This window comes from Rattus norvegicus, chromosome 3 (genome assembly GCF_021556685.1).
Source record: "Rattus norvegicus strain SHRSP/BbbUtx chromosome 3, alternate assembly SHRSP_T2T, whole genome shotgun sequence".
NCBI lineage: Eukaryota > Metazoa > Chordata > Mammalia > Rodentia > Muridae > Rattus > Rattus norvegicus.
The window spans coordinates 53,804,820-53,828,018 of NC_141536.1; the positions used below are offsets into that span (position 1 = coordinate 53,804,820).

Here is a 23,199-nt window from a genome sequence, read left to right on the forward strand (position 1 = left end):
AAACATTTTGAGACAGAATCTTACTGTGCAGCCCAGGCTGACCTGGAAATCAAGATTCTCCTGCCGCCATGTTGGGATTACTGGGAAATTTAATATGACGGTATATTCACAGAGAAAACTACTGACAACTTCTTGGATGTTTAAATCCAGATAAAATTCTATCACAGTGTCATTTACCAAACGCATCCTGGGTATTTCCCAAATAATAAATAGCCAGTGAAAGTACAAGGCATGTCAGAATGTCTTACAAAGATTAATGCCCTTCAGAGGTTTTTTATTTTTAAGATTCTCTTATTTTAGTTCTTTTGTGTATGAGTCTTTTTGCCTGCATGTATGTAAGTGTAACGTATGTAACCTGGTACCTGAAGAGTTCAGAAATGGGCATCGTATTCCCTGAAAATGGAGTCATGGATGACTGTGAACTACCATGTGGTTTCTGGGAACTAACCAGGCCCCAGGTCTTCTGCACGAGCAGCCAGCTCTTAACTACTGCGTCCTCTTTCCGGCCCCTACTGAGAATTTTTAATTTGACTGAAGAGGACCGATGTTTCATGTGTACTGTATAATACTGAGTAGTGCATCATCATGCTATTAATCTAAATAAAAATACTTATATGGGGCCAGGCATAGAAGCTCATGCCTTTAATTCCAGCAGAGGCAGGCAGAGCTCTGTGACTTCACATCCAGTCTAGTGAGATGCTGTCTCAAACATTCAAAGAAGCAAACAAAACACCTTTCTTCCCAAGGAATTCTGGGTTATGAAAAGTTGACAGTTAAGAACCAAAAAACACGGGGCTGGGGATTTAGCTCAGTGGTAGAGCGCTTACCTAGGAAGCGCAAGGCCCTGGGTTCGATCCCCAGCTCCGAAAAAAAGAACCAAAAAAAAAAAAAAAAAAAAAAGAACCAAAAAACACGCCTTCTGACTTGTAAAAATATGTCATTAGAATGTTCACTTTGTATGTGGGGACGGGTGCACCTGTGTAGGAATATGTTAGGTTAATGCCAGGTGCTTTCCTTACTTGCTCCCCGCCCTGTTTCTGAAACAAGGTCTCAGTGCACCAGAGTTCCCCCATTGGGCTAGGTTATCTTTGCCTCTCAGTGTTAGCACTGTGCCCATTTTTCTTGTTGTTATGTTTTGTTTGTTTGTTTTGTTTTGTTGAGACAGCATCCCTTTACATAGCCCTGCTACCCTTAAATTTACTATGTAGACCAGGCTTGCTATGTAGTTGTGCCTGGTTTTCAGTGCTAATGATTTGAACTCATCACAGTGCTAGCACCATAAGCACTTCACTACTTAGTAGACCATCTCTTCAACCCCAGATTATTCACTTTCTTCCTTTTTTTTTTTTTTTCTTGGACAGGGTTCCTCTGTGTAGCCCTGACTGTCCCAGAACTCACTCCACAGACCAGGCTGGCCTTGAACTCAGAGATCCACCTGCCTGTGCCTCCTGAGTGCTGGGATTAAGGGCATGTGCCACCACTGCCCAGCTCACTTTTCTTATTTTATAGGAAGGAGACCAGAAGAGTGCTTACCACGACACGTCAGCTCCAGGGCACACCCAAACACACCTCTGTGGACAGTACGACTTCTGCTTACCCTGTGCACTTGGAACTTCCCTGGAGGAACTTGAGCTTTACGTTTAGGTGTATTTATATATAATATATATTTTTTTCCTTTTTCTTTTTTTTTTCCGGAGCTGGGGACCAAACCCAGGGCCTTGCGTTTGCTAGGCAAGCGCTCTACCACTGAGCTAAATCCCCAACCAATATATATTTTTATATTATACATTTATATGTCTGTATGCAACCGCCTTATCAATTATACCTATGATTTTAATCAGTATCAACCTGTTCAATCCAGTATGTAAACGAAGTATACAAAAATGTCTTTCTTTACCTATCACCTACTCATGCTGACTAGGATACCGCAGTTAACATATCTAGCATTTAATGGCAAGGTTATACTTAGTAATGTATTAACGAGATAAAAAATAATTATGTTTAGAAACCAGGATTCCTTCGAAAGGTGAACTACGTTGACACACTGTCAACTCTATGCCAAGCTAAGTCTCTGCTAAGAATCATGGAGTCTCTCTCTGGTTGGTCCTTTATTTCATTAAGGCTTGGAACCCTGGACGGCCTGTTTTCTGTCATTATTTGTTTTACGTGTGTGTCTCATGTGTCTGGAATGTGTCAGACACACTCACTTTTGCAGTGATCTCTTTGGGTTTTGTTTGGTGTGGTCCCCCCAACCCCACTGGAAATTGAACCTGAGGTCTCTTTGATAAGGCACCGGGAGAAAAATACGCTCTCTTGCAGTATGCCCCAGGGTCTGTGTACTCCTTGGCAAGAAGAGTCTGACTAACACGTGGTGTGCTTGTGCACAGGGGCCAGAGGCCAACCTCCGCTGCTGTTCCTTAGCAACTGCCTATCTTGCTTTCGAGACAGTGTCTCTCACTGGGCCCTGTAGCTCATGGACTAGGTTTGACTGGCTTGTCAGTGAGCCTTAAGAGTCCATTTTTCTCTGCATACTGAGTGTGTGGAATTAGAAGCGCATGCCACCTTGCTTTTTATGTGGATTGTGGGAGCTGAACTCAAGTCCTCATGTTTGTGAGGCAAGCACCTTAGTAATCGGTCTTTATCCCTAGCCTCGGGAAACATATTTTTTTTTCATCTTTATTAACTTGGGTGTTTCTTATTTACATTTCAAATGTTATTCCCTTTCCCGGTTTCCGGGCCAACATCCCCCTAACCCCTCCCCTTCCCCTTCTATATGGGTGTTCCACTCCCCATCCTCCCCCCATTACCGCCCTCCCCCCAACAATCACGTTCACTGGGGGTTCAGTCTTGGCAGGACCCAGGGCTTCCCCTTCCACTGGTGCTCTTACTAGGCTATTCATTGCCACCTATGCAGTTGGAGCCCAGGGCGAGTCCATGTATAGTCTTTGGGTAGTGGCTTAGTCCCTGGAAGCTCTGGTTAGTTGGCATTGTTGTTCATATGGGGTCTCGAGCCCCTTCAGCTCTTTCAGTCCTTTCTCTAATTCTTTCAACGGGGGGTCCCATTCTCAGTTCAGTGGTTTAATGATGGCATTCGCCTCTGTATTTGCTGTATTCTGGGTGTGTCTCTCAGGAAAGATCTACATCTGGTTCCTGTCGGCCTGCACTTCTTTGCTTCATCCATCTTATCTAGTTTAGTGGCTGTATATGTATGGGCCACATGTGGGGCAGGCTCTGAATGGGTGTTCCTTCTGCCTCTGCTCTAAACTTTGCCTCCTTATTCCCTCCCAAGGGTATTCTTAGGGAAACATATTTTTAAGCAATAATTGAGAACTAGGGAACACTGTAAGCAAATATTTTGTTTTGAGGCAGGGTCTTACTATTTTCAGTGGGGTAGCCTCAAACCCAGGATCTTCCTGCCTCAGTCTACTCCGCTAGGATTAGAGGATTGTGGCATCACCACTCGCTTGGAAGCAAACGTTCTAATTGGTTCCTATAACAACTGAAAAATCCTGCACAAACGACAGTGTAGTGAATCTCTCTATTCAAGAGTTACTGATCATATACTGTTACACTTCTGTTTCTACCCCATATACATATAGGTTATGCATATTGATCATATTCTTGACATTCTACAAGTCAGGTATAGAGCCTATACTATACATTTCCTTACTAATTATTTCTGTATGTTGGAGAGATGGTTCAGGGGTTTAGAGCACTTGTTGCAATTTCAGAGGACCAGGATTTGGGCCCCAATATTCACATAGCAGCTTATAGTCATTGTGACTCTGGTTCTAAGGGATCCGATGCTCTCTCTCTCTCTCTTCTGGTCTCTGCAGGCTGTTCACACGTTACGGACACACATGTGTGAGCACACTTATGCACACATGCATACAAATAAATTTTAAAAATTATTTCTGTGGTGTGTGTGTGTGTGTGCTCTAGTAGCTTGCTCAAGGCTGTATGTTAAGTGACAGAGTGAACTTTAGGCCCCCAAAGATCGAAGTCTCCTTCGCTTTCTTGCTGTGATATTAAATTGTTGACCGAACTCTGGGAACTTAAACATTTCAAGTTTGTTGTTGTTGTTTGTTTGTTTGTTTTATGTTGTTTTCTATGAATCACTTGGTGCTCTTGAACAGAATGGAGATTTCTGAAATCTGGGGTGGGGGTTTTGAAGTTCTACACAACACTTACCCGGGATCAACACTAGGAAGTGGAATTAAATTAAAGCCACTCAAAGGAGAACAAGCGTGTTATTTGTCCAGAGCTTGCTTGGCAAGAAGGCCAATCATCATCACTCGTCCTTCCCAGAGGCTCAAAGCAGGCAGGGACATGAGAAGGGTGGATAAAAATAGAAGAAAAAGAAGAGGAAAAAAGCAAGGGGGAGGGGCAGTAGCAGCCTCCACCTCTGCCACCCTAGATATCTGATTGGAGGCTGTTGGCTGGGAAAGCCGGGGGTGGGCTCCAAACTCGTGTGATCATTTTGACATATTTATTCTTCCTTGGTTGGTCCTGAAGTGGAAGTGGGGCTAGAAACCCAAGTTGGCTTCCTGGTTGTTCTGGTGCAGTTTCAGCAGAGGTTGTGGCTTGGCTCTCTGCGCTTCTTAGGTGTTTCAGAGCTCTCCTACCATGTAAGGTATGGCCATTATGTATCTGTATACTCTTTCACTCTGACACTATTCTAAGAACAATCTTAGCTCTCCCGTACTGGTCTGTCGTGACCTCCTTCCAGTAAGCTCTGTGACAGCCACGGACCATCTTTCAAACCTAATTACCGCTTCCTGACTTATGAGGTGCTCCTAAGCTACTCAAAATCTTGCTGCTAAAAACATCTGATACTAGCTTTTGTTGTAATAAGAAAGTGGACTTTCTGGTGTGGCACAATGGACATCACTAGAAGGCTGGAGATTACCCCTTCCAGCCGCTTGTGTTCTAACACAGTAACTCGGAGTCTTAGGTGCCTGGACTGAGCCTTGACCCAGGCTACCCCCACTTTTCCTGGAAGCTTCCAGGTTAACTCCTGGTGTGCTAAGCAGCCCCAAGGCTCCTTCCTGCGCGCTCTGCTGGAGGCAGCATGGAGTTTGTGGGAAAGCGGCTACTTGTGGCATTTGAAGGCAGCCCTAATAGAAGACCTTAGTTTCGCCTTCTTCTCTCGGCACTTTCTCTCTCCCCGCACCCCACGGGCCTGGGCCGGCAAGAGGTCTCGAGGGACAGAGAAGGTAAGGGTACACACTCCTCTACGGCGTTGACCGGGGACTCGGGCTTTCTCCAGGAGCAGGCGGTGCGATGGGCGTGCGCGCGCGAGCGGAGCAGGGCTGACCCTTGGCCGCGGCCCACCTGCTGCGGGAGCCCACGCTGGGGCGCCCGGGCTGCGGGGGGCTGCGGGCCGAGGCAGGGAGTCGCGGGCCACCGAAGCCGGAGCGGCTCGTGGGCTAGAGCTGTACTCGCAGGCGGCCTCCGCCGCACCCCGCCGCGCGCTACCAAAGATGGTCAGAGGGTCGGGAGGCGCCCCCGCCCCCGCCCCCGCCGGCCGCTAGTCGGGGTCCGCGTTCCGTGCCACCAGCGAGGTAGGTCGGAGCCCAGCGGCCCGGGGCCGGCGGGAGGGGCGAATGGGCCGCGAGGGGGACGAGGCCGCGCCGCCCCCCGCCCGGGCGAGCCGGGGCGCAGACAATGGCCGTGCGGTGCGGGCCTGGTGAGGAGGGAGGGCGAGTGGGCGCTGCGGGGCAGTCCACACCTGCGCAACGGGCCGGGCAGAGGCCGCGGGCACCGGCCAACGGCGGCGCGCGACGCCCCGGAGCCGAACCCCCGCGCCGGGCCCCGGGGCGGGGCGCTCGCCCGGCGGGAACGCGGGCCGGGCCCAGGCGCTAGCGCGGGCTGCTGCACAAGCTAGCTCGGGCCCAGCCGCTCTTGCGCTGTCAGCAAGCGGCAGGGTGCAGGGATCCCTTTTCTCTCCATCTTGTTGGCATCTCAGTGTGTTTTGAAACCGGAGGGGGAGGGAGAGAACCAACAACGCTGAATTGGGGCCGGTGATCCCCTCGGACACTTAACCTGTGGCCTCTCAGGGTCTGCCAGTCTGGAACAGTGCAGATTCTGGGTGACTGGGGGTAGCAAGCTAGCGTCTCTTAACAAATGGATAACTGAAAAACCCTCATTTAGTTATCCTGAATTTAAATAGACCTTCGTATAAATAGTTGAGCGCGTTTTGCATATGGTGTTTGGGCGGTTGATTTTAATCTGGTTTTGGAATATGCCAGATGCCATCCATGTCTGATGATTGGTATATTTAGCATTAATTATTAGGGTTAATACAAAAAGCTGAAAACGTGTTTGTTTATATTTATTACAGCCATGGCTCTAAAAGGACAAGAAGATTACATTTATCTTTTCAAGGATTCGTCGCATCCAGTGGATTTTCTGGATGCATTCAGAACATTTTACATGGATGGATTATTTACCGATATTACCCTTCAGTGTCCTTCAGGCATCATCTTCCATTGTCACCGAGCTGTTTTAGCTGCCTGCAGCAATTATTTTAAGGCAATGTTCACAGCTGACATGAAAGAAAAATTTAAAAGTAAAATAAAACTGTCCGGCATCCACCACGATATTTTGGAAGGCCTTGTAAATTATGCATACACTTCTCAAATTGAAATAACTAAAAGAAATGTGCAAAGCCTTCTTGAAGCAGCCGATCTGCTTCAGTTCCTTTCGGTAAAGAAGGCTTGCGAGCAGTTTCTGGTCAGGCACCTGGATATTGATAACTGTATCGGGATGCACTCTTTTGCAGAATTTCATGTGTGCTCTGAACTAGAAAAGGAGTCCCGAAGGATTCTCTGCTCCAGGTTCAAGGAAGTGTGGCAACAAGAAGAATTTCTGGAAATCAGCCTTGAAAAGTTCCTCTTTATCTTATCCAGAAAGAATCTCAGTGTCTGGAAGGAAGAAGCTATCCTAGAGCCGGTCATTAAGTGGACTGCTCATGACGTAGAGAACCGAGTTGAATGTCTCTACAACCTGCTAAGCTATGTCAACATAGACATAGACCCAGTGTATTTAAAGACAGCTTTAGGTCTTCAAAGAAGCTGTCTACTGACTGAAAATAAGATACGTTCCCTAATATACAACGCCCTGAATCCCATGCATAAAGAGATTTCCCAGCGGTCCACAGCCACCATGTATATCATTGGAGGCTACTACTGGCACCCTTTGTCAGAGGTCCACATATGGGATCCTTTGACAAATGTTTGGATCCAGGGAGCAGAAATACCAGATTATACCAGGGAGAGTTACGGTGTTACATGCCTAGGACCCAACATTTATGTAACCGGAGGGTATAGGACAGATAACATAGATGCCCTAGACACAGTGTGGATCTATAACAGCGAAGGGGACGAGTGGACGGAAGGCCTGCCCATGCTCAACGCCAGGTATTACCACTGTGCAGTCACCTTGGGCGGCTGTGTCTACGCACTAGGCGGGTACAGAAAAGGCGCTCCCGCGGAAGAGGCTGAGTTCTACGATCCTCTGAAAGAGAAGTGGCTTCCAATCGCAAACATGATTAAAGGTAAGCATGGCTTTTATTCCTCCTACATTTCTACGTTCCTGAGCTTAGATTAGCAATCTTTGCTCTTCCAGAAGTAATTTTAGGAAGAAGGTTTCACACTGAGAAATTACGGTAGATTAGACACTTAAGTGATTCAGCCCGGCATGATTCAGGTAGAAATAGTACAGAACCCAGCCTGTCTGGACCTGAAAGAAAGCCCCACCAAGCCCTCCGTCCGTAGAGCGTACAGTTCCCTCACCTAAGCTGAGTCCCTTCACCAGCACCATATGAATTGGGCTTGTGGCTCACACCCATGATCATGACAGTCAGAAGTTTGGGGTCATTCTCAGCTGTGTAGGTAGTTCAAGGCCAGCCTGGGCTATGTAAGACTCCATCTTTAAAATTTGTTAACTAAATGGAGTAAAGTGTTTTTAATAGTTTTAGAATACTTTTCAGGTTAGAACAGAAAGCTAATTTGTGTAAGGAAATAGTATAATTCACTCTCCCTCTATACATCCTTCTATATTTTACCTCAAGTCTTAATGTGTACCTAGAGACTGACCTGGTTAGTTTTGTTAACTTATGGGGGTTTTTTATTTACTCTAAAATGTTTTCAACTTTGATTTGTTTCTGTTGTTGTTGTTGTATTTTTTGTTGTCGTCATTGTTGTTCTTTTTGTGTTTTTGAGATGGTCTTACTATGTAGCCATGCTGGCCTGGAACTTGCTGTGTAGACCAGGTTGGCCTGGAATTCAGAGAGCTCTTCTAGTCTCTGCCTTCTGAGTGCTGAAATTCAAGGTGTGCACCACCACAAGGGGCATCCATGTGCTTTTTAAAACCCAGCTTTTCCCCCTCTCAGAACACCGTGATCATCTCTAGGAGGCCCCTCACTAAAACCTGGGAAGGTTGGTCCCTTCGGAATACAGCACTGCATTCCCCCCAGAGCTGGAGGCAAGGCCTGTGCCATTGTGATGCCGGCTGCTCTCACAGTAAAGGGCAGAGCTGAGGTTGTCTTCCTTCCCGGGCTCTGCAGAGCCAAACATATTAAGTCTCAGTGTTTGCTGCACAAACACTGCATTTGTTGAGGTCCTTTAGCCTCGCCCTTCTTCCCTTCAGCTAGGGAAAAAGTTCAGCTAGAACCTTCTTTTATTGCCCTTAAGCATTAGTGCTTGGGAGTTTATTTAAAAAGAAAAAAATCATACAAACAGCTGGTAGGTACTCACCAAACATTTTGTCCCAAATGTTTCTTCCCAGGCCTTTCTGCTTCTTTTTTAACACTAGCGAGGGTGTGGGAATGTGACCTGGACTGGAAATGTGACCTGAAGTGATCCTTGGATGACAAGCCGGCGGAAGCTTAAGAGGCAGACGGCCTTCCGATCACACACCGCTCTGTAGCCCAGCTGCCTGGGTCCCAGCTTTGACTTTCTCTGCTAACGTGGGCCAATGCTTCAGCCCCTCTGCCCAGTTTTTCCATCTGTCTAATGGAGGGGGGGCTCCTTTGGTAGCTGGGGGTCTTGAGAAGACTGAAGGGCTGTGTGCTTGTAGAACACTTGGAGCAGAGTGAGGGACTCGGGAAGCCTCAGTGTTAGGTCTGCTTTTCACGAGCTGCTGTGTGCGAGGTTGGCTGAGAGGGTGGGAGAAGGTAGCCTGAGAGCCTGTCTGGGTTTTGGCTTTGCCTGAGCGTAACCATGGCTTACTGATTCGGAGGCTGATCCTGAAGACTCTGACTCCTTTCCTGTAGAAGGAGCAGCCCGAGTTCAAATCCTTCAGCAGCACTTTTGTAAACCTGCAGGCCTTGTTGCTTTTATGTCTCAGTGATAACAATGCCAGTGGTTTTAGAGATGTTACATCCCCTAGGATGGAAGTCTATCACTCTATTGAACATTTTAAGAATCATATTTGAAACAATGTTTGCTGGGGGTGGAGTCGGGTACCAACCCCGGGTAGCTACTGGGAAAGAAAGCCCTATGCTTTTATTACCCTTGGTGGTATGGGAGGTCTCCATAGTCCACATCCTTCCCCACGTGCCAGCTGGTTTGGAAGTCACAGAGATCCTTTATTTTGTTTTGTTTTGTTTTTTTTGAGACAATGCCTTGCTATGTATCCCAGGCTGGCCTCAAACTCTTCCCGCTAAAGCTTCCCAGATACTGGGATTAGAGGTGTGACTCACGAACAAGGGCAGAGGTGTATTGTTGTCTTTTGAAGAAATCGATTCCTGTTTCTATCTAGCTAACCCAGGGGCGGGCACCGCTCAGCTCCACTCTGTGCAGCATTGATCTAACTATTCTGATAAGTGGGCTTTCACCAAAATTCGAGTTCCCCATTTTCCCGTAGAAAGAATGTAATGTTGTGTCCGTTGGTGTTATTTGCATTATGAAGTGAAGTAACACATTTTCTGTTAATGTAAACTTCATTTGAGTACAGTCAAATTTCAACTTCATTTCCCTGGGGGGAGAATATTTAGGGATATGAGGTACAGAGAGGAAGTAAGCCCTTGGCCTCTTTGAAACTCCAGAGTCTTTCTTTTTCATAATAACACCTCTTTTACATAACAATACACTCTTACTTTGAAGTGGAGATCAACAGGGAGATAAAACTGCACTGAAGGACTTAAAACTGCACATTTTCTACTAAAATGAGCCTCCTTTCATCCCTGGCTGAACCTGTTTTCTCCTCCTCTCTTTTCTGTGGTGTCAGAGTCTCCCGGTTTTCCCAGTTCAAGACTTCGGAACCAGCCCGGTTCCTGTCATTGAAGCCTATCTGTTTGACCCATCTCTCACCTCTGCCCTTCCGTTCACACCCAAAGCTCCTTCTAAGTCTGGCCCTTGATAATCCTGAGGTGATTCTGTTCCTCCATCTCTCTGAGTCCTTCCCTTCATTTTTAGTCTCTTCCTGCCTCTGTTTGTAAACTTGAAGTATCCTGCTGAACAAAGCCCAGGCATTTAACTGCAACTTACATCCTTAATTCTCATGTGACGACTCCCATTGTGCTAGCCTGCATGGCATTGCCCAGTGAGCCTCTGTGAAGCTCTCCCCTGCTCAGAGCAGCTTCCTCTCTGCTTGCCAAAGTCCTAACCACCAGGCCCTGGGCAAATCGTGCCACCCTGCTGTGATTTCTCCAGTCAAAAGCAATATCTCTTTGATCTAAGCAATTAGTTGGTCTCTCTCTCTCTCTCTCTCTCTCTCTCTCTCTCTCTCTCTCTCTCTCTCTCTCTCTGTAGTACTTTTTCCCTTCCCTTAACCCTGTTCTAGTTATTCTAAATGTTCAAAGAGCACACAGAGCCGTTAACGTCGGGGTTTTACCTCACAGCACCTACCAACAATGCCTTGGCTCTACTACCCATAACAACCAAACAAAAACAGATCAGTACTCATTTCAGGGAAGCAACTTAAGATGTGATTTTAATTGACATACAGGTGTGGGAAATGCGACCGCCTGTGTCCTGCATGAAGTCATCTATGTCATTGGCGGCCACTGTGGCTACAGAGGAAGCTGCACGTATGACAAGGTGCAGAGTTACAATTCAGACATCAACGAATGGAGCCTTATTACTGCGAGTCCACACCCAGGTAACAAGAATCCTATTTCGAGTATGTAACTGTAGTCCTTAGGAGAGTTGGGACAGCACATAGAGATTAAAGTTGGGCGAGGTGCCTTCTCTTTTAGAAGCATGCTCGCTCTGGGTTCCAAGGACTATTAAACACCTGTTCCTAGATATGCAGAGCCCTGCTACCTTAACAGTCATAAAAAAAGGTGTTGTCTATCAAAGAAATGCCCTGCTTCTATGGTGTGTGTGTGTGTGTGTGTGTGTGTGTGTGTGTGTGTGTACACTAGAAAATAACGTCAAGTGTATTCCTCAGTTGCCTCAACGCCTTATTTTTTGAGGCAGGTCTTTCTGAACCTGGAGCTTACGTATTTGGCTAGACTGGTTGTCTGGCGAGCTCGTGAGGTCCTTGCTGGGAAAACAGGCATGCATTGTCGAGCCCAGCATCGTATGTGAGTGCTGGAGATCTAAACTCAGGCCCTCAGGCTTGTGTGGCAATCGCTTTCTTAGCTGAGCCATCTCTTTGACCCCCTTTGCTCTCTTTCACCCTCAGCCTATTACACAGGGTTGGGAGTGACAAGAGAATGTGCTTAGCACGGGTTAGGCCCTAGGGTCAGGCCCTAGGGTCAGCCCCACTGCGATAGAGTGAGTAGTCCCGGATTTTACAGTTACCATGTGTCTGAGAGTTTGCACTTGGATGAATTCATACCACGCTACCCTATTATTTCAAATCAGTTTTTGTAGAGCGTCAGGATTTTAGTGGGTCACTGGAGAGGGAAATTAAGATCTTCAGGCTTGAGATATTTGTGACTAGCAGCAATAGTGAACACCTTTGAGGTGTAGGCGAGGGATCAACTAAGCACTTTACATGCAACATCATCCTTAATTCTCTCTGAAATCCTGTGTACAGGTATTGTTATCATTGATTTTCATACTTGGAAAAGCAAGGTCCGTAACTTAAAAAGGATAAGTAACTTTTCCAACAACACAGTTTGAAAGTGACGACCCAGGATCCTCAGTCTGTCCGTCTTGATTCCGTAGTCTGGGATGTGACCACTAGGCAGCCTGCTTCTGCTTCCTGGAGCAGCCTTTCTTGCTCTCAGTCCACACAGCTGCTTCCGCCTCATACGTCTGTCTCATCTCGACTGTGTCTGGTGCCACATCTCGGTTGCCAACACCTTCACACTAGGGGACACACAGCCACAGGCCGTTCGGGCTCTGAAAACATAGACTGTGTAAACCCCGGTCTTAGTAGTCCAGTCCTATCATGTAGTCTAGACAGTACTCCTGTCACTTTCTGTCGTGATCGACAGTTATTGGGAGTAATAAAAGTATCTCATGCTGAACAATAGTGTTTACTCAGTATTGGCCAGGCAGAGAACTCCAATAAGTTTACGTGTCTTAATCTGTTTATTTTCGTCTCTTTACAATAAATACTGCAACGAAATACCCGAGGCAACTAACGTGGTCAGAAAAGGTTTATAGTCCACAGTGTGGAGGCTCTTTTCCAAGACTGGTCTGCTCTCCGATGAGAGCAGGAAATGATGATGTCAGAAGCATGTGTGAAAGCCGTGGCCACCTCAACAACCACTGAGGAAGAGGAGAGAGGGACTGGCCAGACTCATACAGTACTTTTCAGGGGTCTTCAGTAATGCCCCACCTTTTTATAATCCATAGCACCTCCTAATATCAATACCGAGAGGACTAAGTTGTTTTATATATATATATATATATATATATATATATATATATATATATATATATATACACATATATATATATATATCTCCATATTTAAACCATGACACTATGTATGTATGTATTTATATTGTGTGTCTGTGTATGGTGTGCATGCTTGTCTGTGAGGATATGTGTGCACGCTGTGCACAGGTACACAGAACATGCCTATGACAGGCACACAGAACATGCCTGTGATGGCCTGAGATGGATATCATCTCCTTGGATGCTCTCCACCTTATATATTGAGGTAGGACCTCCCAATGAACCTGGAGCTCACCGTTCACGTTAGTCTGGCTTATCCTGAGGATCCTCTTCTCTCTGCCCCATGAAGTGGGATTATGCCCACCCTGCATTTACATGGATTCTAGAGTTCTGAACTCTGGGCCTCGTGCATGGCAAGCATTTTACCTGCTGAGCTGTCTCCCCAGCTATGTTGCTGCATGTAAACCTTAAAGTAATCCTGTGAGCTAGGGAGGTGGTACTGTTAACTGGTTTATCAGGAGGTTGAAGGGGTGACATTAAATACATTGTTCAAGGCCAGTCATCTAATGTTTGTTAGAAGTGGGGTTTAACAGGTAGCCCCGGGCCTTCACTGTTTTCCCTTCTGAACACCTGCGTCCCATTTTACTCTGCTTATTTGGTGCTCACATTTATCTTTCCAACAAAATCCAACACATGAACAATCAGATTTTCAATTTAGATTAAAAAGAATAAACAATAGTAAGGAACAGTTAGAAAACAGTTATTTACATTAATATTTTAATATGTATTGTACAAGAGGATCCCTTTAAAAATAAGTACTCTGGGCCTAGAGCGATGGCTCAGCGGTTAAGAGCACTTGCTGCTCTTGCAGAGGACAGAGGTTTAGTTCCCATTACTTACATGGCGGCTCATTAGCCTAGCTCTGGCCTTTGTGGATACCAGGCATGCACAAGATCCACCTATGTACACGTAGGAAGGCACTTACCTACACACAGACATAAAAACGAATTAAAGATAAAAAGTTTTCCACCATATCTGCAAGTTGTATATGGTTTATTGGCTACGTGAAAAAGCGTCTAAAAGGCAATGTTATTTAAGCCCAGTGTTAGAAGGCACAAACATTTGAAAATCAGCCCCTCAAAAAGTATACACACAGTTGTAGTTGTGAAGTTTCAATTTATATTAAACTTTTCCTGAGGAGCTAATTTTTAACAACACCAATTAGCACCTTACAAGTACGTTCTGTTTGGCTGTCAGAGTGCTTAATCTATTTTTGAATTGGCTGGTTACCAAAATTTAAAATTCAAAAGATTTTGAACAAAAATCATGGTTTGGAGGCCTTTAAGGTCAGGTGGTAAGGACGGGCAGCCAGGTCCATCCTGGAGTGGTAATGACAGCCAGGGAGTAGCTGTCCTGTTAGATGAGGGCTGTGTTCTCCACCTCAATGCTTCCAAATCTGGTCACACTCCAGATCAAAGGACTTGGCGTGCTGCTTTTCTTACCCCTGGCTTGCTTAATACCATGGTGCCTAGAGGAGCCAACAGAAGGGAAGAACCAAACCAAAAGCACAAGCACAATGTAGGTGAGGAGGCCCCTCTTGAGGGGACTGCCAGCTACAGGACCCAAAAGCCCAAGCAGGCTTCTGCTGCAGGACACCTTTCAAGATGGCTGGGTATGATAGTCATAGACCTCAGTAACGCTTGTGTGTGTTTCCCAGACCAGATGGGCAGTGTGAGGGATGCTAGCCAGGCCATCCTCTGAGGCAAGTGTAGTGGCTGAGACATCAGGTAGTCTCTATCCTTGGTCATAAGGTTGCTGAGATCTTGAGAAACCTACACCGGTTCTGTAGTTTAATGTCCTGTCAGGAGGAGTCTACTGCTATTGTTATGAAAGTTGATATGGGTCAAGATTGAAGATAGACGTCAATGAAAAACGAAAAAGCTCCACATGGTGGGCAGTTCCCAGAGAGATGGTGGTGTGAGGGGTGGGTTTCTTCTTGCCACTGTGTGTAGGCGGTGATGATAGGATCCCCTGAGGGCTAATGGCCATGCAGCAGGAACAGGCCATCTGAGTCAGATGGCAGGGACAGCAGAGTATGACAGAATCAAAACGTCACCAGGTGTCTGTTTTTGTGTTCTAAACCGCAGAGCTATTGTACGATAGCCCTCTTGCTACCAGAATTAAGTCTTCGTTCTTTCCTTTTCCTTCCATAAAGAATATGGACTGTGCTCAGTTCCGTTTGAAAACAAGCTCTACTTAGTCGGGGGACAGACTACGATCACAGAGTGCTATGACCCAGAGCAGAACGAGTGGAGAGAGACGGCGCCCATGATGGAGAGGAGGATGGAGTGCGGGGCCGTCATCATGAATGGATGCATCTATGTAACCGGGGGCTACTCCTACTCAAAGGGCACGTATCTTCAGAGTATTGAGAAATACGACCCAGATCTTAATAAGTGGGAAATAGTGGGCAACCTCCCAAGTGCCATGCGCTCTCATGGCTGTGTTTGTGTGTATAATGTTTGAGTCCACAGGTCGTCACTAGGGGCTTAGTAAAAAGAGTGCAGAGTTTGGGGTGCCTTGATATGGGCACATGCTAAGGCATTGGAACAACTAATTCTAACCCTGCACCATCCCCAGACCCAGTGACTAATGGGAATAACATAAGAAAAATGTGATGCATGTATAACGGTTGAGTTAGGGAGAGTTCACGTCTCCTGGAACCCCTGCCTTTTAAAGGCAGAGTGGAGTATTTGACACTTGATAAAGGTGAAAGCATCTGCAGTGAATCCTTTCTTCCTGGTAGCATCAACACTGGGTATAGTCAAAACCATTCATCCTGAGTTATAAAATGTTCGTTAAAGTCTGTGACATAGCTAGGCATGCTGACACATGCCTTTGATCCCAGAACTTGGGAGGCAGAGGCAGGCAGATCTCTGAGTTGAAGGACATCAAGGCCAGCCTGGTCTACATGGCAACTTCCAGGCCAGCCAAAGCTACATTGAGAACCTGTCTTTAAAAGCCTATGTGTACCTGTGTGTATTACGGGTCTCTAGCTGGCAGGAGTCTGAAATGTAAAGAGGGAACCTTCTCTACCTCTACAAAACAACACTTTAAAATGCTTCCCTTTAGAATTAGTTCGAATGTGGATTTACTTACAGCCTCTCCCCTTCGTGATGTATATAATTTATTGCTAGCATTCATTGTTTACTATCAGAGCTATACTAAACACTGTACAAATGATAGTTACTGTTCAAAGAGTTGACAACTCAATTTAAAAAAAATAGCAACTCTAGAAATGACTAAGAAAATAGTCAAATACTTGCTGATGCTAAGGGCTGTACTTAATTTTTAGCTTGGGTATAAATTGCTAGTTTAGGTTCTGGCTTAAGCATGTCGGCATATCTTCTTTATAGTTAGATGTCTGCATATAAATCTGAATACCAGGGCCAGAAAGCATGTAGAACAGCTGCGAGGCAGTAGAAAATGCATTGAGGAGAAGAATTTGCATTTATTTGCCAGCTCTGCCACTAACCAGATTTTGTGACTCGAGCTTCCTCACCCATGTACACCGGCACTTTGAGACATAGATTTCTCTGTATCAAGAGCCCCTGGACCTTTGAAGCCAGATGAGGCCTGGGTGGCCTATGGGCCAGATGCACCCTTTTCCTCTGTGTGCCTGCAGGGTCACGTCCCAAATGTGCCATGACCTGGGGAAAAAGGGCAGCGCTGCTCAAGTAACTCATCTGAGCGTGAGTGACCGTGAGACTATCTGTTCCACGTCAGGTTGGTTTTATTGTTTTGTTTTTGAAGAGATAATGCTTAATTTTTACTTTAAATAAAAACTACTTCTGACTGAAAAAACTTTTAAGAAGACTATTTAATATTCCCTTCAGGTAGCTTTTTAAATAGACACAACCCTTTGGAGTTGCTCTGTGGTACTTTTTTCTAAAGAGTCATAAAAGTGGCTGGGCTAGCAAGATGACCTAGCAGGTGACATTGCTGACCTCAGGCCAAGAGCTGCATTTAACCCTTAGAACCCACTGTGGAAGGAGAACACGGACTCCTGAAAGCTGTCCTCTGCCTTCCACATGTGTGTTGTGCTACACACACACACACACACACACACACACACACACACACACACACATAATGGAAGGAAATTTAAAGTTTTAAAGAGTTATATAGGATGACTATGTCCTTTGCCTTGTGAGCTCTTGTTATTTTTAAACTAAAGAATGATGAAAAAATGTTAACTGCATGAGAGTGTGTATGTGTGCATTGGAGAAAAATCTTTATGTTAAAGAAAGTGTGCTGACGAAGTAGTGAGGTATGCCGCCATGACGACACTGTTGCCATGACGACACTGTTGCCATGACGACACTGTTGGGACGACTGTAGAAGTATGTGTCTGTGCTACTAAGCACAGTGCCAGGTAGACTCACACGTAACGCCGTTACGTAAGCATGCGGAAGGTGATGTGCTAAGTCGTGCGAGCTTAGTGTACGGGGACGTGGAATGGCTTTAGCTTTGTTGGACTTCTTTCTTTGTATTTTCAATAAAAATACGTAAGTCACCGTATGTGTGGTCAAGATGTCCTATGTTTGAGCCAGCTGGGTTGAAGCAGTCTTAACAGTGAAATAAATTATATCACATTAAAATCTGTAACTTCAATTGTAGGCTATTTTACATTTCATAGTTAATTCGGGGAAAACCATAAGCCACTGCCCAGTAGTGGTTTCCAGTTTGCTTTGGGGAGCGGCTGAGAATGACTGTAGCAGTTTTCCCACCCCTCGCCAGCTTATCTGCATCCTGTGGAGCCTGAGGCGCCCTCACAGGGATGCCTCCCTGTGTGTCCACCACAGAGAAACCCGCACTGTTGTCATCTGTGAATCCACACTGAGGCTCCTGCTGGGTTTGAGGTTCAGGTTCTCGCCCTGTCTTCACTACTCTCAATATCCGGTCACTTCGTGTGTGCACAGCGTGTGCAGCAGTGTCACTATACCGAAAAGGCGTTCTGGAGGCGTTTGGCGGGTCTTGAAAATACTGTGTGATGGGGACATTTAATTTACAGCTTTTTTTTTTTTTTTTTTTGGTTCTTTTTTTCGGAGCTGGGGACTGAACCCAGGGCCTTGTGCTTGCTAGGCAAGCGCTCTACCACTGAGCTAAATCCCCAACCCCTAATTTACAGCTTTTTAAAAATCTTGCTTTTTGCTACTGATTTGCATGGTTCGCATGCGAAGGAAGGATTGAAAAAAGTACACAGTTGCCTGTAGTTGCCCCAACTATTAAATTACTGCAATATAAATCCAAATATGTGTCTGATATTAATTAACATCTAGGTTTAATGTGTTTGGGGTTTTTTTGTAATCTTGTTTGAGGCAGGGTCTCACTACGTAGCTCTGGCTGCCCTGGGGTTCACTGTGTAGGCCAGGCTGGCCTCCAACTCAGAGATCCGCCTGCCTCAGTCTCCAAGTGCTGGGATGAAAGGCCTGTGCCCCCACCCTGGCTCAGTGTGTTTGCATTTAGAAGCCTTACTTTTGGAAGGCAAACGCTGTTTAGAAAGGATTTTACCCAGGACTTAGGTTTAGGTGACTTCCTTCGATTTTTACAAGTTGTCATTTCTCACAGGTTTATTTCCAGTCATTTAGCTGAAACAAAGTGAACCACCAGGGCGCTTGGCGCTTAAAGGCACAGCAGCCTTTGTTTGCAAATCCACATCCCTAAGCCTGTTAGCAACTGAATGTGTGTGTTTCCCCAACAGTCGTGTGTTGAAGCTGTGCCCCTCAGTGTACTTGAAACAGGACAGATACTCTGGAAGTAGTTAGCTATGTGATATCCTGGGTCTAGGCCCTCATCCAGTAGTGTCTCCAAGTCAAGAGGAGACCTGCTTGCACCTGTGCCCGCTCTCTTCTGCCTCGTGTGAACTTGGCAGCCACTCTTCCAGGCTCCAGTTCTTCCAAAAGTACACCTCAGTTCCCCGTCTGTGTGTTGCTCTGGCAGCCTGGGCTGACTGATGCACTCACAAAGGAAAGTGTCTGTGTATGATAGGGCGAAGGTGACCAGTAAGAGGCAGACGGCTCTCTCACTCTCACAGGTGCGAAACCAGCACTGTCTGTTTTAGTACTCTGAAAAATGTCTGAAACTCGATGGGTGGTTGTGGTGGATGCCTTTCATCCCAGCACTTGAGAGGCAGAGGGATCTCTGTGAGTTCAAGGTCAGTGCAGTTTACAGAGTTAGTTCCTGGACAGCCAGGGCTTTGCAGAGAAACCGTTTCATAAGGGGGAGGAGGGGGAGGAGGAGGAGGAGGAAGAAGAGGAAGAGGAGGAGGAGGAAGAGGAGGAGGAAGAGGAGGAGGAGGAAGAAGAAGAAGAGGAGGAGGAAGAAGAGGAGGAGGAGGAGGAGGAAGAAGAGGAAGAGGAGGAAGAAGAGGAGGAGGAAGAGGAGGAGGAGGAAGAAGAAGAAGAGGAGGAGGAGGAAGAAGAAGAAGAGGAGGAGGAGGAGGAAGAAGAGGAAGAGAAGAAGAAGAAGAAGAAAAAGAAGAAAAAGAAGAAAAAGAAGAAAAGAAGGTAAGAAGAAAATGTCTGAAACTTAGACTTTCAACTTTGTTTCTTAGGTCACAGAAACTGCACAGTTCTTGCCTTAGAGAAATCTTCCCAAAGACCTAATCTGCTGTTGCTCTAGCTCCCTCCCTCCCTCTCTCCCTCTGTGACACATGCCACAGCATCCTACCCTTGGCTAGTGATGAGTGTGGAGCCAGGACTGGCCAAGTTCTCTGGTGGTTTGATTGACCAGGGCTGACAGAAGATGCCACAGAAACTAGAAGTGAAAATGATAGTGCCTCAGGTCAAAGATTCCCTGTCAGACTCATGCCTACCTTCCGCCCCGTGGCTGTGTTAGCCTTTTCTTTTTTCCCTTTGAGTTGGGATTCAGTCTCTTGGAACCAAAAAAGTACAGACTAATATCAAAAAGGTTTGTCCGTGTAGTTCAGTGGTGGAGTTCTATTATTTTTGAGGCCCTGACCTCAATCCCAATGGGTGGTTGTGGTGGATGCTATTCCATCCCCCAAATTAGAAATGTACAATTCAGAGATATACAATATACTAAAGGGGGGACTTTGCCCTTTTTAAAATTTAAATATTTTTGGAAAATGTTGTTTTTCACGCTACAACAGCGTGGTGGTTTGAAAGAGAATGGCTTCCATAGGCTCAGATACTTGAAAATTAGGAAGCATGGCCTTGTGGGAAGAAGTGTGTCACTGGGGGAGGGCTTTGCGGTCTCACGGGCATCAAACCTATGCCAGGCCCAGTGTCTTCTTGCCGCCTGTGGGTTGGATGTAGGACTCTCAGCTCCTTCTCCAGCCCCATGTGTGGCTGTGTGCCACCATGCCCCTTGCCATGATGAAAATGGACTACCCCTCTGAAACTGTGAGTCAGCCTGGACTAAAGGCTTTCTTTTTTAAGAGTTGCTTCGTCATAGTGTCTTCACAACAATGGAGCACTGACTATGACAGACAGACTGCAGATTTAGTATCTCTAAACCGTGGAAGTCTGGGCCAGGGACAAGATGACTCAGCTGGGTTAAGGCATTCGCTCCCAAACCTAACAAGTTGGGTTCCTGGGGTTCACATAATGGAAGGAGATAACCTACTCCCACAAGCTGACCTCTGACCTTTGCAATGTACACCCTGGCACATGCATGTTCACACAATCAATAACTGTTAAAACATCCAGGTGTGATGGTATACACGTTACATATCAGCGTTCAGGAGACCAAGGCAGGCAGATTCGAATTGTAGACCAGCCAGGGATAAAAAGTGAGACCATGTCTTAAAACAAAAACAATAAAAATGTAAGTACTATGACTCACAAGGTCAATGTTATTTTAGGTAGAGGTTTCATTACGAAGCCCAGGTTAGCCTCGAACTCAAGATCTTTCCATCTCCACCTCCCAAGGAGAATTATGGGTGTGAGCCGCTGTACCTGGCTTTTGACATTGAACCTAATATATTTTCAGCCTCCAGGCATTAGGACATGAACATTTTTAGGGAGCTGTAGATGAAATACTGCCTTCCCTGACTTTAGCATTCCATTTGGGTGAATTTATCTCATGCTTTTCTGAAGAGATCCTGACAGAGAGGTTAAAAAAAAAATCAAAACAAAAAATGGGGACCAAATGGGGAGCTAGGCACAGGCAAGAAAAAGCTTACGTCATAAATTTCATGTACTATGCAGCAGTGGACACAAAAATGTCAACAAAACACTCTCACTAACCAGGCGTGTTGTCATTATCAAAATGATGGATCTGAATGGCGGTCGTCCATCAGGTGAGCTGTCAACGCCTACTCTGGCCCTCTGAGGCAGACATACTATTCTCTTCAAAGCCCCACTGGGGTGAGAAGCCCCACTGGGGTGAGAGTATGCTGCCTGGTGAGTATTGTTGGTTCTAATCGGCCACATTTGTGCTGTTCACTAAATCATGACCCTGTTGGGAGCATGACACTGCCAGGGGTTTCAGCTTTTGTCTGAGATTTACACCAAACCACAAGATGATAGTACACCTGTAAGTTCCTACGGTGATGGTTGTTGGGCAACCTGAAATACCAGGGCTGTACAAAGCAGACTTGATGAGGTGCATCCAGTGATTACCCTGCCCCCAGTCTTCACTCACCAGTGTGTACAGGGCCAGCTGAGCGCATGCAATCTGCGGGTGCTCAGCAAAGCCTGTCAGGCGATAAATACATCTTTTGTTAGGAAGCCCACGGATAGTCGCTATTTCTAGTTCTTTTCTGGACAGATAAGCACAGAAAACTGTTATTTGTAGCTTCCTGAAAATGTCTTGGGTTATTTGTGGCCTTTTTTGAGTCAGGGTCTCCTATATCCCAGGTTGACCTCAGACTCACTGTATAGCAAGTGATGACCTTGGATTTCTCACACACACACACACACACACACATGCTGGAACACACACATGCCAGTTTTATGCAATACTTAGGACTGAACGCAAGGTCTTGTGCATGTAAGGTCTGCACCACATACTTCCAACTTTTTTTCCTCAGACCTTTTTTCATCATGGACACAGATCACACTGTCTTCCCAGCCAGGAGACAAGGCCCTTAAGCATAGACAGCTGCCATGGGCCACCCATAGCATTCAGGTACGCTGTGTCAGGCAGCAATGGGTGGCATTGACATTTGGGGGAGTGGGTCACAAAAGTTGCTTAATATTTGTACATTTTCTTTTTTTTTTTTTTTTTTTTTTGGTTCTTTTTTTCCGGAGCTGGGGTCCGAACCCAGGGCCTTGCGCTTCTTAGGCAAGTGAACTCTTTGCTATTCTAAGGCCAAAAGCCGGTGGCTTCTAGTAATTAACTCCTATTGTTAGCAACAGGGGATTAAGAACCCCAATAGGCCAATAGGGCCAATAGTGTGGGTTGATGCCCAGGAATAATTAGGCTATGTAATCATGACAGGAAAGGCATGACAGGTTGGGGATTTAGCACAAGGCCCTGAATTCAGTCCTCAGCTCTGGGAAAAAAGAAAGAAAGGGCAGGAGAGAGAGAGACAGAGAGAGACAGAGAGAGACAGAGAGAGACAGAGACAGAGAGAGAGAGAGAGAGAGAGAGAGAGAGAGAGAGAGAGAGAGAGAGAGAGAGAGAAAGGCAATCCTGGGATGAAGTCTCTGGTGACCTTGGACCTCAGAGCTCACCATCACAGCCATACAAAATGTGGAGCTATCTCCAGAAAACTTGCTTCCCTTAGCCTCTTCTCCATGGCTTCTGACAAGCAGTCATTTGAGACCATTTGGATGTGGTTATTTTTAAAACTTTACTGTTAAATATAACATATAAATATAGCAGAGCACCTAATGGCACAGAGAAAGGACTTCTGTTGTCTTACGGTTGAGAGGATATAGTCTATCATGATGGGGGAGGCATGGGGACAAGAGCTGAAGGCAGCTGCTTGTTACATGGCCTGCCCTCAGTGGCCTACTTCTGTCAACCAGGCCCCCATCTCTTAAAGGTTCCACAGTCTCGTGAAGCAGCACCACCATCTGGGAGATGTGTTCAAACCTAGTCGGATTGGAGGAGTGCATTTGCCGTTCTTGCAGAGGACCAAGATTGATTCCCAACACCAACCACAATGGTTGTGGTTAGTAGGGACTGACTCGCTTCCTCTGTGAGAGCAGCACTCACTCTTTTTTTTTTTTCTTTTTCTTTTTTTTTTCCGGAGCTGGGGACCGAACGCAGCACTCACTCTTAACCAGTGAGCTGTCTCTCCAGTCTTTGTAGCAGTGGGACTAAGCGAAAGACACATCCAGAAAGAAAAGCACACAAGGGGCTTTTTCTGTTTTCTAGTTTACAACGTAAGGCTGAGGAGTAGTAGAAGCTTAACTGAGAG

General features: G+C 46.1%; 1 protein-coding gene across 5 annotated transcripts; it reads left to right on the forward strand.

Annotated features, from left to right (window-relative positions):
* The first annotated feature begins 4,491 nt into the window (after positions 1 to 4,491).
* Klhl23 (kelch-like family member 23) lies at positions 4,492 to 17,477 on the forward strand. Of its 5 annotated transcripts, NM_001134504.2 has the most exon segments (5): positions 4,492 to 4,633; positions 6,344 to 7,558; positions 10,954 to 11,106; positions 15,019 to 15,312; positions 16,220 to 17,477. In NM_001134504.2, coding segments are annotated over 4 exon segments (1,791 nt in total). In that variant the 5' UTR covers positions 4,492 to 4,633; positions 6,344 to 6,345; the 3' UTR covers positions 16,351 to 17,477.
* Positions 17,478 to 23,199: the final 5,722 nt, after the last annotated feature.